Genomic DNA, 13325 nt, shown 5'->3' with positions numbered 1-13325 from the left:
ATCTACTAACATCAAAAACTATATATATATTTCAGTTGGCTTGTACCGTATTGGCCAAGGGTTGAACAGACTGTTGATCCGGAAGAAAACAACGAGTCGATACCATAATTAGGTTAACAATGTCATTTATTTTTCATGTTTGCGATGTTTCGTGGAATGTCTCCACTTTATTTTATTGTATTTTTCATTTATAACGCGAGTGCTTTCTAAGCGCAGGATCGAGATTCGAACCTGTGTTGCACCGTGTTGTCTTGCTTCCAAGACAAACGCTTTTCTCCTGAGCTATCCTTCTTATCCTTCCTTCCTCAGAGAGACATGAAATGAAGCATTTGAAAAACAGCATAGAATTGCAGCTTCAATAGTCCCTCCTCCAGATACCATTATCTGTGCTAGGTCAGAACCCGATTTGTAGTTTTGCTCAGAAAGGCATGCATTGGATTTTCAACTCCCTCACACATTGCGATCTTCAAAGTCTAAATGGCACACTGTGTTATGGGGCAGGGGGTCAGTGAAACTGTAAAGCTGGGACAAGAAACCAAAAACCGCCTATCCCGTTATTGTGCTCTCAGGAAGGCAGGAGGGCTTGGTTAGGTGTCAGTCGTTGTATGCACAGTCCAGTTGAAGCTCAGTATGTCAGGCCAGTCCCTCTACAAGATCAGTGGTAGCATACCCATCAATACTTCAGGCTTGTGCTTAGTCTGAAAGAGGGGGCTATACAGCCAGTTTATATATCAGGCCTGTGACCAGTTGTAACCAGTGTGGTAACTTTGTGTCAAATAATATATCAGGATTGTGTTAAATCACAACCAAGAGGAAAGAGGGGGTTTGACTGGGGATAGGGGCCCTGACACGTGTCTGGGAAACTTTTCAGCTAGGGCATTTTGAGGGCAGATGGGGCTGGGTTGGGGGGGGGGGGGGAGTCTGGCAAAAATGCTTTGCCTTAGAGAGGTTAGTGGGGCTGGAGCAATGCCAGTGGAAGGTCTGAACGGTTTTGGAAAAAATGAAGGAAAGTGTCAGGTCTGGATGTTGTGATCCCTGTATCTTTGAGTGGAAAAAGTGAAAGTCTGTTAGTTGGAATAGTGACTGATGAAACCGCAATCTCTGCTCAAGCCCCCCTGCCAGTGTATTGAAAATGTTCATGTATTTGAATTCATAAGTCTTTCTGGCTTTGTCAGACCTTGAAGATCGCAATGTGTGGGGGGGGGAGTTAAACATCCAATACATGCCTTTCTGAGCAAAACTATGTAAGCTGTAATGCTGTGCTGTTTTTCAAATGCTTCATTTCATCACTGCCTGAAGAGTGGAGACATTCCATGAAATCTCAAAAATGTGCAAAATAAATGACTTTGTTAGCCCAATTAAGGTACCGACTCATCGTTTTCTTCTGGATCAACAAGCTCATTCAGTCTCTCACAGTTCAGATGTGTTCTCCTTCAAGTGTTTTTGTGCCTAGTACACTCATCAGGGAGGCATTCAGTTCAGGTGTTGCTGGTTAGTCAGGGTTTGTAGCCCCAGGGAATTCTGGTAGTTGTAGTGCATGAAGGAAGCCAGGAATCAACTCTCCCTCCCATTACACAATGTAAATCCCACTGAGGGGCAAGGTGGAAAACCAATAGCGTGGCTGTGCACAGTGGGGCGATGTGTCATACCGGAGCTGCCCCATTGGAGTCTGGAGCTCCCAAATATTTATTGCAAACAAAGGGGGGCGAGGGGCACACTCCAGTTCCCAGCTCATTCAGCCTTTTACAGTGCAAATTGACAGACACACATAAATATCTCCTATTTTATCAGATCTTGCCCTTCTCATTGTAGTAGTTTCCATGTGATTTTTGCAGCCCCTTTTTTGGGGTTAGGGGGGCAAGCCCCCTATTCCCCTCGACAGTCCACACGTCTCCAACACCACACCTGCCACCCTGAAAAATGGTCTTTTCCCCTGAGCCTGTCCACCATAAAATGCTGTAAGAATCGCAGTATAGGGCCTTACTTGCACCTACAAACCCTACAAACTGTTGGACTGCATGGCCACCTCGGAAACCATACCTAGTACAATGAGCTGAAAGCATCTCTGGATCACTCATGGTATACATCTAAGTGGTAATACCATGACCATATAGGGCACCTCTGGAGTAAACCTGCAGTTAGTAATTCATATTAACAGTGCTGGTCTAACCATAGTATTGTATAGGAGAATCAGAATTAGGTAGTGCGTCCTATATTATAATTTTAAAAGAGCTGGAAATCACAAGTCAGGTTACCATCTGGCACACAGTACATCTCGACAAGCCCTTCCCCAAATTGGACAAAGTACTGCCCAGAAATAAATGAATCGGCCAGAGAAGAAGCCCTCAAGAACAAGTGGTCTCCTTGCATCCTGCTTAATGCCCTGTCAATGAATAAGTTCTACCTTCGGGTCTCTATTAGAAAATCAATAATATTACACATATTCATTAGGTGACCCGAGCAGAAACTGGAGACGGATCAAGGGTGTTCGCTCAAAGTTCTTGTGATCGCTAGACTAGTTCAACTGATCTAGTCTTTGAGGACTATTCACTTATGACATGGACCCTAGTGGGACTTTCAATGCTAAAAGGCAGCACTGGCAGTCTTGACAGAATAGATGATCTCAGATGTGTTGCACAATGAAGTTTAAAGTAATTCTATGACCTACCAAGGACTCCTTGGAAAGTTCACATGGCCGCTTCTCTTTTTTATTTGCGAGGTGACGTGGAGGGAGGGGCAGTAGGGCACCTCTAGACAAAGTTTGCATCCCTTTGAGTGCTTCTGCTGTTGGCAATTGCTCATCTGATCATCTCTGATATTATGGCGGTTACCTTTTGTTTTCAACTTGGTTATCTGCTTTTTGTTTAGTTTGAAAATGATTAACACATTAAAAAAAGGTTAGATCACTACAAAATTGGGTAAATCGAGTTAACTAATGATCAAATCGCAAGAATGTACTTGTGCCTTGAGCCAAAATGTTATTTCTCACTAACATCCTCCTATAAAGTGTAAACGATGTTCAGGTTTTGAATTCTGTGCTGATTCAGTATGATAAAATGGCCAAGCTTCAACAGCTCCACAAGGACTTCCTAGCTGCTCTCACACAAAATGCAATTTGCTTCCCCCATAATGGAGAAATAACCTGTAGACAGTCCAATTAAAATGAACAAGAAGAGAAATCACTTTACGCCTCATTGGGTTTTATTGGGCAGGATCTATTACTTACTGCAGTGGCTCGAGACACTTCTCGACACGTGCTAAGCAGGCCATTCTGAAAACCATCTCTCTGCAGGACTGCATTCTGTATGGCTGTCGGATTGTCTGCATTCATCTCCATCTCTTGACTGGCAGAAAGCAATGCCTGCTCAAGCGTGTACTATTATCAGAAAAAGAATGAATGTTTTAATGTTCTGCTTCATTAGCTTGATTTTCTTTGCAAATGCAGTCATCAGGAGTATGATAATGACCACACAAAATAAAACAATTTTCAGGTAATAAACATAATTGTCCTACTTTCTCTTTGTGCAGCAGCTGAAGTTTTGCTTCCAGGGCTTGCACTACTTTATCTTGTTCACACAATCGGCTTAGCTTGGTCTATTCACAAAAAAGAGAGTAGTGTAATTAGTATTACTAGTCTATGTGTCCCATAGTTAAGTATGAAAGGCGTGCATCAACATTACCACCGACCTCAAAGAAATAAGAATGATTTACACCTGTCCTTTTGTCATATGCATGTTGCAGTTGGAACACATGTTTTTTAAAAGCAACTGTGAGGAAGTTGGTATAAAATACCAGCATTTGAATTAACGTAAAACACTTGAAAGTGAGGCTTTTTTGTTCCCCCTACTGCTTTAAGGAAAGGTAATCAATTCCCTCTCCCAACCAATATATGTTACTGTATGGTGTTCTGTACATCATTACAGCAAAGCATAGCTTACATATACTAGAAATATGTCGTTCTTCAATTACAAATTGGTAAACTGCTTTACTGCAGTGCTCCATCCGCTGAGTAATTGAACATCACAGCCCAAACCATCTCAAAGCGCTGATCCGAATGCCAGGACTCAGACACCAGTGAAAAATTGACTTGTTTTTCTGCCCAAGTGCAATATATCCCTGAATCTCCTGTCCAGTTAAGACATCACAATGCGTCTTCTATAGGACACTCACAAGGAAAGGGGCCCGGAAACTAACAGAGTGCCACCCATCCTCTTTACCTCATTCACACTCCACTATTATCCACCCCATCTTCACCCCCACTCCTATTGTTTTTGCTTTTTGTTTCTACTTTGATTTGAAGACGGGAGAGGCATTTCTACCTGGGGGTTTCCAAGTGCAGGCCTCAGCAAATCTGTCATAGAAATAAAGGGAGAAAAGAGCAGATTTTCACTTTTTTGATCAGAGGTCTGACAGTTTACTCATACTATAAATATTTTCAGGAAGGAAATTCCAGAGTTTGGCAGCCAGGGCCACACTGGATCTGCCAAAATCTCCAGACCGTCTGTAATGATACGTGTACATTGTACTGAGTGGTAGATCGCTGGGGGCTGAGAAGATAGGTGGCATTTGAAGCAATGTTTGAGATAGAACAGAGCTAAACTAATAAAGGACCTTATGACCTAGTGCAGACAACTTAGACGAGATTATCCTCTTTATTGGGAGACTGACATTTTCTCAAAACAGAATACATATGAGTATTACTAAGAGTGCTGGTAACAACCCTTGCCTTGGTGTTCTGTAACACCTGAAGTTGATTGATCGTGAATGCAAGCACTGTGCATTCAGAGTTGCAATAATCCATTCTCGAGTCAATAAAGCCACTGGCAATAATGTCACCATGATATTCAGGAAGTAAAGGACTGAGCTGCCGTAGTAACATTAGGTGACCATACTTACTCAGTCCCAGACAGTTTTGTGCCATCCACTTTTCCACATGGCTGAAGATGGTTTTGAATCTGGGTATAGTTAGTATGGTAATCTCTATCAAGATTGAAAACGATTTGGGTGCCATAAGCATGGTTCTGGAATACCGCTCTCAGGTTCTCTGAAAGATCAGTTAGTGGATTTAAATATATATTAAAAAAGAATAGGGGAAATACTGGAACCCTGCAGTGCACCAAAAACTATGACTTCAATATTTGAAACATATCCATCAACTTTTACTTGCAAGGTGCTTTTTCTGAAAAAAGGTGATAACCAATTATCAGAATTCTTAGATATCACTGACAAGTGGATAACCATATCAAATGCAGCTGAAAGGTCAGTATCATCCAAAGACCTAAAAGCCCCTAAATCCATAATTTGAAGAAGAGAGTCCTTTACATCTAACAATGCTATTTCATTAGTTCTGCCTGGGCGAAAGCCACATTGACAATCAACAAAGAGTTAATGCAATTCAAGATGAACCCGTAGTTGTTCAGTAGCTCCTGAACCAAAATATTCAGTAGAAAACTGTATATGATGGGACGATAAATGGCACAGTCCTCAGGGTCAAGAGGACCCCTGCTTAGTTTAAGCACATCTGGGACCAGGCAGTTTTTGAAAGGGGTTCTGATACTTTTGCTGATGAATAGACACACAAGATCACCATATTTCTTAATAACCTGAGCTGGACAAGCATCTAAGGTGTAAAAAGGGCAGAAATTACCAAAGCTTCATTAACAGAAACGGGTTGGAAGTCGAACAACTTTAGGTCGGTTAAAGAATCTGAGCCTCATGAAGGAATCGTACGAGTTCAAGGAAGTTTATTGCCTGGATGATGAATCGGAATATAGAGAGCAAAATTAATGCAAGCTCTAACCTTTGCAATTTTATCCCTAAAAAGTTGTATTACATCACAGTGAGGAGCCAGTCACAGATGAAGTTGTTGCACGCAGATATTTAAGATTACTGAGAATCCTGAAAACGTCCTGTAGGAATTAGAAATGAATTTGAGTTTAATGTCCCTGCTTCAACAATACTCAATTTATATAGTAACTCCTGCTGTGGACACAGGGCAATGAGGAATGCAGGTTTCTCGACCCTCTCGCGCCCCACTCTGGCCTCAGCGTCGCTTTCACCCTCCTGCTCAGCACGGTGCCCTCCCAGACCGATTCTCTTAAACCCACTTCGCTTCTGAAATTAACACGTTCTCTCCAGGATGGTTTCTTTGCCATTTTCCCTGTTGGTCTCATTTTATGCACCTGGGGCTTATTTAATAGTTGCAGGAGCAAGTCCTTCACTTCAGTTGCCTGACCTTGGTTAAGCCCATTAGCTGGATATGCCTGGCTATTAAAATGGTACTCCTCCGCAGCCCTCTACCTCATCTCAATACCAAAATGGTGTGAAGGAATGGAAGTGTGCATAACTCCCAGCCATTTTTCTTCCTTGTTTTGGTGATTTGATATTTCTCCGCATTAACAAGTGAAGGCCCTCCTAGTTGATCCCTTACTCATCCCAGTATAACAAGAAATTGCTGTGGGTGACAATAGCCTACGAAGGGAAGGGTTGACAGTAATCTACGAAGGCTGCTGCGACTGAAGGTTCATTGTGAAAAGGGAAATGGGGGATACTCTGTCTTACCCAAGGACATCCTCTCCCCACTCCCCAAGTCTCCTCCACCCAGGTGATCCTCCCTCGCATCTCCACCCCCAGGGTCAGGATCCAAGAGCAATGGCCCTTCCCTGGCCACCTAAGCAGAGGATATTGGGGGTGCGGGGGGAGTAAGGATGCCTTCAGGTTCCTCACAGTTCAAATTCGTGAGGGCTTTTTTTTAAAAACATTTGTGACCATTTCAGAAACAATGGCTACTTTGTTCCAATTCTTGCAGGCTACTTCTGTTAAAGCCGGAGTGCCATTTTGGTTTGATTTACTCATGAGACCATTTTCTAAAGCAGGACCAGATTACCAGAGCAGAATTCTGGAGCAGGTAAGCTGACTGAAGGGTGAACTTATCTGGCGGGGATCCAGTCGGTGTCCCTACCTATCTTGGACCTTTGAAAAATGAACAAAATGAGTAACTATGACCCAAGATTAGACTTTTTTCCAAGGCATGAATTAAATCCCAGGTATCGCTGAAAAGAATTTTGTAAGCCGTGTTTAAAAGTATTCTACTGAAAGAATATAGTGCAAGATGTAGGTGTCTTATGATTTAGAATTAACATTGAAACCCCAGGATGCATCAGTGTAGTATGGCTAAACCCCTGCAATTTGGGATATCTGGACGCTTTAGTCATCTCAAAATGAAATGTGTAATAACAAGTCCTTTCATTGTGTCTGCTATAGTCAAACAAATTGAAATATATTCCTTAATGAACACATTAAACTAGGGTGTAGCAAGGGTAATCCTGGTTCCTTGATAATAGGGAGTGAGGCAGGCCCAAAACATTCCCAGTATTACAAAAGCAACTGCAATTCTGAGGAACACAAGCCTTCAAAATGATTTGCAAAAAGTTGGACATCATAGAAGAGATAGTCCAGTAGTATCTATGCCGACACTAAAATACAGTAGTTTGTCACAGATGATGTACAATATTTTACATTTAAAATCATCCTAGGTATTTTATGCAAGTTGTACCTGCAATACATTATTTTGTTTGAACTTTATTTTGAGAACTGCTTCACTTTTTGTTTTCAGGGTTTATGTGGATTTAAAAGCATAATTCTCTACTGTAAATTGTTTGTGTAACCATTAATGTCAAGTTGCGTGTCTACTTATAATGTGAACTGATATCTTAACCTTGGTTTAGATCAAGATGCAGGTGCAATTCCATTACATTTTAAGTGGGGGTAATTCACCCGTCACATTATTTTGATGTTATTATATTTAATACAATTGTTTTTTTTAACCACCTTGTTTCTTGTCTCCAAGTGTAAGGGTGCGATTGTTACACACCCAAATATTAAACTGAAGGTTATCCAAGACTAGAAAGTTAAACACAGATAGACAATTGTGCACATCTTTTTTAGGGCGGGGTCTTGAGCTTCCATTGGTGGGGTGTCACTGAGTTGAGATTATATATATGGGATTCATTACTCACCGTAATCGTATTTCTGATGCTTGTATCTGCTTAGATTCACATGCTGTGCATAGGCCGACATCTAGTGGAAGCTGCGGAGTATTACAGTTTGTTTTTCGAAGCTCGAAAATGGGCGTCGACACAGGGCGTGCCAGTAATACTATCCCTAGTGTGACGTCCACTGTACCCATGATCCCTCACGCTTCCAGGACCCTCAGATTGTATTTTTTCTGACATGAGGTAGCATGAGGAGTAGCGCGAGTACAGATAATCCAAGCAGATAGATAAGACTACAAGCATCCATGCGCCTTCTCCCAGAGGGGAGGAAGGGTGGGTCGCATGTGAATCTAAGCAGAAACAAGCATCAGAAATACGATTACGGAGAGAAATGTATCCCTTCTGAGGCTTGTGGAATCTGCTTAGATCACATGCTGTGCATATAGATTAGCGAGCAGTGTTAGAAGGAGGTGGGATGTGAGATGGGTCATGAGCAAATAAATGTCTTAGAACCGCTTGTCCCACTTGAGTATCTGTCTTGGAATGGGTATCAATGCAGTAGTGCTGAGTAAAAGTGTGACTAGAGCTCCAAGTAGCTGCCTTGCAAATGGTGCCAAGGGGTACATTTGCAATGGAAGCCAGAGTGGCCCCAATGCCTCTTGTAGAGTGGGCTCTTGGCGTGAAAGGAAAAGTTTTTTCAGAAAGGGAGTAACACAGCTGGATACAGTTAACAATCCACTTAGAGATGGCACCTTTAGAGACGCGATCTCCCTCTTTGCCTGTAGCTATGTAGACAAACATAGTATATGACCGCCCTACGCATGTCTAGGGTGTGTAGTTTCACCTCAACCGAGCTTTGTGGGTCTTGGAAGAAAGCCGGAAGCTCGAAGGACTGGTTGACGTGGAATTTAGAAATAAACTTAGGTGAAAACCTAGGGTGTGTTCGTAAAACCAGTTTATCTTTATGAACCGTAAAGAAAGGATCCTGCACTGACAGAGCCTGAATTTCACTGATCCTTCTTATAGATGTAATTGCTACTAAGAAGGGCGTCTTATAAGTCAGGTGTTTGAGACTACTTTTATGCATGGGCTCGAATGGGGGCCCATGAGTTTCGATAGCACCACGTTAAGGTCCCATCCTGGTGGTGGGTTTGAAATTGGAGGGTGAAGTGTCTTTACTCCTTCCATGAAGGCTTTAACCACTGGTACTTTCCACCACGACACCTTGTTATGGGAGGTGGTGTATGCTGACAGAGCTGCCAGGTGTACCTTTAGTGAGTTAAAAACCAACCCTGCGTCCAGCAGGTGAAGCATGTATGTGACAATTGTGGAAGGAGTGCAATCAACGGGGTTGATTTGCTTATTCTGGCACCAGATAACAAATCTTTTCCATTTGTAGCAGTGCCTCGTGTTGGCTTCCTAGATTCTTTTAGGATGTCCATACATCTCTGAGGCAAATTGAGATGTCCAAACTCTATGGCCCTCATTAGGACCCCGGCGTTAACCAATGCCGCTATTAGCGCCATGGTTAACGCCGGTAGCTTACCGACTCCGCCATGGTTAAATGGGGAATTACCACCCCATTGCAAGGTTGGCGGGGCGGTAATTCCCCATTCACAACTGGCCCTTCCCCATTCCCATTTTTGCCCCATAGGGGCAAACATCTTGTCCACCAGTGAAGGCTTTGTACAAGTGTTGGCGAAATGACCACTAGATCGTCCCACTGACCACTTGCCTGAGACCACTGTTTCGCCAACCATTCTTGCATGGGACGCATGTGCAGGCGCGCGTGGGGGACCAGGTAAATAAATGATGCCATCATGCCCAGCAAACGCATTGCTTTGCGTACCGTTATTTGGCGACCGGCCTGATATTGCAGAATTTGCAGCAGTATATTCCGAATTCTTTCCTCTGATGAAAAGGCCAACCCCTCTTGTGTGTTTAGGACAGCTCCTAGGAACTGTTTGGAGGTGCTTGGCAACAGACTTTACTTTTTCTCGTTTATGGAGAAACCTAATTCGAAGAGGAGGTCGATCGTTCTTTGAATGTTTGTTCTGCAAATTACTGGGGTCTCCCCCGTGATGAGCCAGTCGTCTAGATAAGGGTACACTGGGATTGCCTCCCTGCGTAGGTGTGCCGCCGCCACCGCCAGTACCTTGGTGAATACCCTTGGAGCCGATGCTATCCCGAAGGGCAGTACCTTGAACTGGTAGTGCTGACTGTCCACCTTGAAGCGCAGGTATCGTCTGTGCGCTGGGAACATGGAAATATGAAAATAGACAATTTCATGTCCAATGTTGCCATGTAATCCCCCTTTTTTAGGAGGGGGATTACCTCTTGGAGAGTAGTCATGCAAAATTTTTGGGGCTTGACATACTTGTTTGCAGGCCGTAAGTCCAATACTGGGCGCATTGTCAAATTTTTCTTGGCACAAGGAAGTAAGTTGAATAAATACCCTTGTTTACCTGGTGTCCCGGGACGAGTTCTATCGCGTCCTTTGCTAGAAGATTGGTGATCTCTTCGAGGACGATCTTCTGGCGGTTTAATGAGTGTACTTTTTGTCATGGAGGGTGGTTTCGGGGACGCTCTAACAGTTCTATGCAGTATCCTGCGGACACTGTGGACAGCACCCATCTGTCTGATGTGATCCCTTCCCAAGCTTGGGTGAAGTTGGAAATGCGTCCCCCCTACTGGGGATGCGTGAGAAGGGAACCTGAATGGAACGTCACTGTTTTGGGGGAGGCGTGCCGCCGCCTCTACTGGGGCTGCCTCTACCCTTACCAAGTCCTCTTTTGTTACCCCTGCCATAACCCTGGGTAGACTGCTGGTTGTTGTTGTTCCATGGTGTACCCAGCCCCTGGGAATAGTTGGAGCCTTTCTGGGAATTTTGGCCGCGTGGGCGACGAAAATTGCCATTCCCTCTTTGATTCGGGGGTTTGTTGGTTAATTGGCCCAAGGGTACTCATCCTTGGCATTTTTTAGCGCGTCCTCTACCGCCTTGCCAAACAGTAGATCCGGCTCCACCGGTTTGTCTATTAATGATGCTTGGGTCTCGGGTTTGAACCCAGATTGCCGTAACCAAGCATGTCTTTTGATAACAGTGCTCTCTGCTATCAATCTGCCAGCGTTATACGCGGCATCAAAGGTTGCTTTTAAGATGCAACCGGACACGGCTCTTCCCTCCGACGCAACCCGTGCCAACTGGCTTTTTAAGGGTTCTAGGGTGGAGTCGATGAGTGCCGTGACTTCTTCCCACTGGTGGCAGTTGTAACTCGCCGGTAGGGTGGTGGAGTTGGCAATCCTTGCCTGGTAGGCGGAAGTGGATGCTACTTTCCTACCCAACCCATAAATCTTCTTGCTCTCCTTGTCGGGAGGAGCTTCAGGCGATGATAGGGGCGTTCCCGCCCTCTTTCGGGTGTTCGTAACTACTAGGGAGTCCGGTTTCAGATGCCCCCTTATGTACAGCGGATCTGATTGGGCTGCCCTGAATAGTTTTTCTATCCTGGGGTTTACCGCCCTGGTGAGGTTAGGATTTACAAGGGAAGGGTCTATTCTTCTTTGTATAGATTTGAGGATAGTGATGGCCTGGGCAACCGGTCTCCTTTCTCCCACTAATTCCTCAACAAAGTCCCTCTCTTCCTGTGCTCCCTTGGTGTCAATGTGGAAGTGTTCTGCCGCTCTGGACAAAACTTCATTCAGGAGAGGTTGGTTGTCGACAGGGGAGTCGGTAACCGGGGCTTCTTTGTCTACTGGGGAATCTACCCTGTAGGTTTCTGGGTCGTCCTCGTCCTCCTCTTGGTCCTCGTCATCCCCATAGTAGCCCGTCCCAATTTGGTCTCCCAACGTGCCCAAATCTATATCCTCAATAAAAGGTGGATCCTCATTATATTGAGAGTAGGGCTGTATACAGAAGGGGTCCGAAGACCGTGTTGGTGCTTCAACCCGGGACTTCTTACTTGGGGGTATCAGGTCCCTAGAGCCTGAGGGTGTAGCCCCGTCAGGGGTATATGAGAGGAAGTGCTCAGGATTCTTGGCATAGAAGTCTGCCAAGGATGACATCCTAGACATAACTCTGTCTATGTCATCACTAGACCATTCCTTAGAGCTTGGAATTACTCTTTCCTGGGAGAGTTCCCTGTTTTATTTTGACTGGACCTATGGCTTTGTGCAGGGGTCTTGGTTAAAATGACAGAAGACAGACTTGTCCGTCTGTTTCTTGGAGTAGAAGACTGTGACCTGTCTGACTGCTTCTGTGGTGTAGAAGGTAGAGAATGCTTCTGTTGTTGTTTTTCCCCCTCCCCGTGAGTGGAAGAGTGTTTCCCCGGTGTTTTCGCGTCTTCTGAGCTTTTCGACGATCGAGGTTCGGGGTTAGTGTCCCTATCTCTAGAGTGTGGAGGTCGGGACTCGGGAACAGCCGTCACGTGGTCTGCCGACTCCTTGAGTGCGGCCTGGGGATAGAGGTTGGCTTCGTCTTCCGACGATCGAACCTCCGTTACCTTAGGGAACGAGGCACTTTTGGCAACAGTGGATGGCTGCCTGAGTCATTTGGCGATCTAGATCGAGAACGCCCAGAGGTCCACTGATTCGGTGGACCGTTCTCTGTGTGCCTCTTTCCGAGAACTCAACGCATCTCAGTGGGACTTCGCGTGTTCGGTGGAAGTGGTGTGGGTAGCGCTCGTGTCACCGGGGGTCTTCCCCATAACTGCCCTGCCGGACAACCTTCCGAGGTCGGCGACTTGCGCTTGGCTGTCTCTCGACGCCACGTTGCCCTCGCCGTTGAAAGCACGGCGTCGCTGCCATCATTGAAGGCGCCCTCCGCCGCCATGGCCTCTTGTTGCCTGGCGTTGTGGGCCCAACGTTTGGTCGAACGGTCCTTAAGGGTTTTCGGTTTAAACCGACTACACACTCTGCAGTTGGTCTCAGGGTGGTCCCTCGGCAAGTAGAGGTTACACTTGGCGTGTCTGTCAACCCAAGGATACTTGCGGTTGCACTTGGGGCAGAATTGGAGAGGGGTACCCTCCAAACACACCCTGTGGCAGCGGGCTAGTGTGTGTAGGAATATATAAGAAAAAGCCTATATATATTTAGAGTGTAGAGTATGTACCACCCCCACTCTCCCTACTTGCAGGGCCGAGGCCAGAGGCCTTCCAAGGCCCGGGCCGAGGCCAGAGGCCTTCCAAGGCCCGGGCCGAGGCCAGAGGCCTTCCAAGGGCCAATTCCATCATGCAGCTCTCGACGGTTCTTTTTCTTCTCCGACGGCGTCGAGTGTCGAAGGTCAGTGACTCGACGTTGGGGTGGAGAAAATGGTGAAATATAACGATATCTAGCAAA

At 45.2% G+C, this 13325-nt stretch overlaps 1 protein-coding gene across 16 annotated transcripts in view; it reads right to left on the bottom strand.

The window, feature by feature from the left end:
- Nucleotides 1-13325, bottom strand: part of PLEKHA5 (pleckstrin homology domain containing A5) — a 1790419-nt gene that overhangs the window by 375138 nt on the left and 1401956 nt on the right. For all 16 annotated transcript variants that reach the window (XM_069628398.1, XM_069628397.1, XM_069628399.1 and 13 more), the window contains 2 exons: nucleotides 3514-3594; nucleotides 3227-3376 (listed from right to left, as the gene is read on the bottom strand). In XM_069628398.1, coding sequence (XP_069484499.1) covers nucleotides 3227-3376; nucleotides 3514-3594 — 231 coding nt within the window. The remainder of the gene's footprint in view (nucleotides 1-3226; nucleotides 3377-3513; nucleotides 3595-13325) is intronic.

This window comes from Ambystoma mexicanum, chromosome 12, assembly GCF_040938575.1.
Source record: "Ambystoma mexicanum isolate Mex_15411 chromosome 12, UKY_AmexF1_1, whole genome shotgun sequence".
Classification (NCBI taxonomy): domain Eukaryota; kingdom Metazoa; phylum Chordata; class Amphibia; order Caudata; family Ambystomatidae; genus Ambystoma; species Ambystoma mexicanum.
This window is presented reverse-complemented; position numbering and strand designations above follow the sequence as displayed.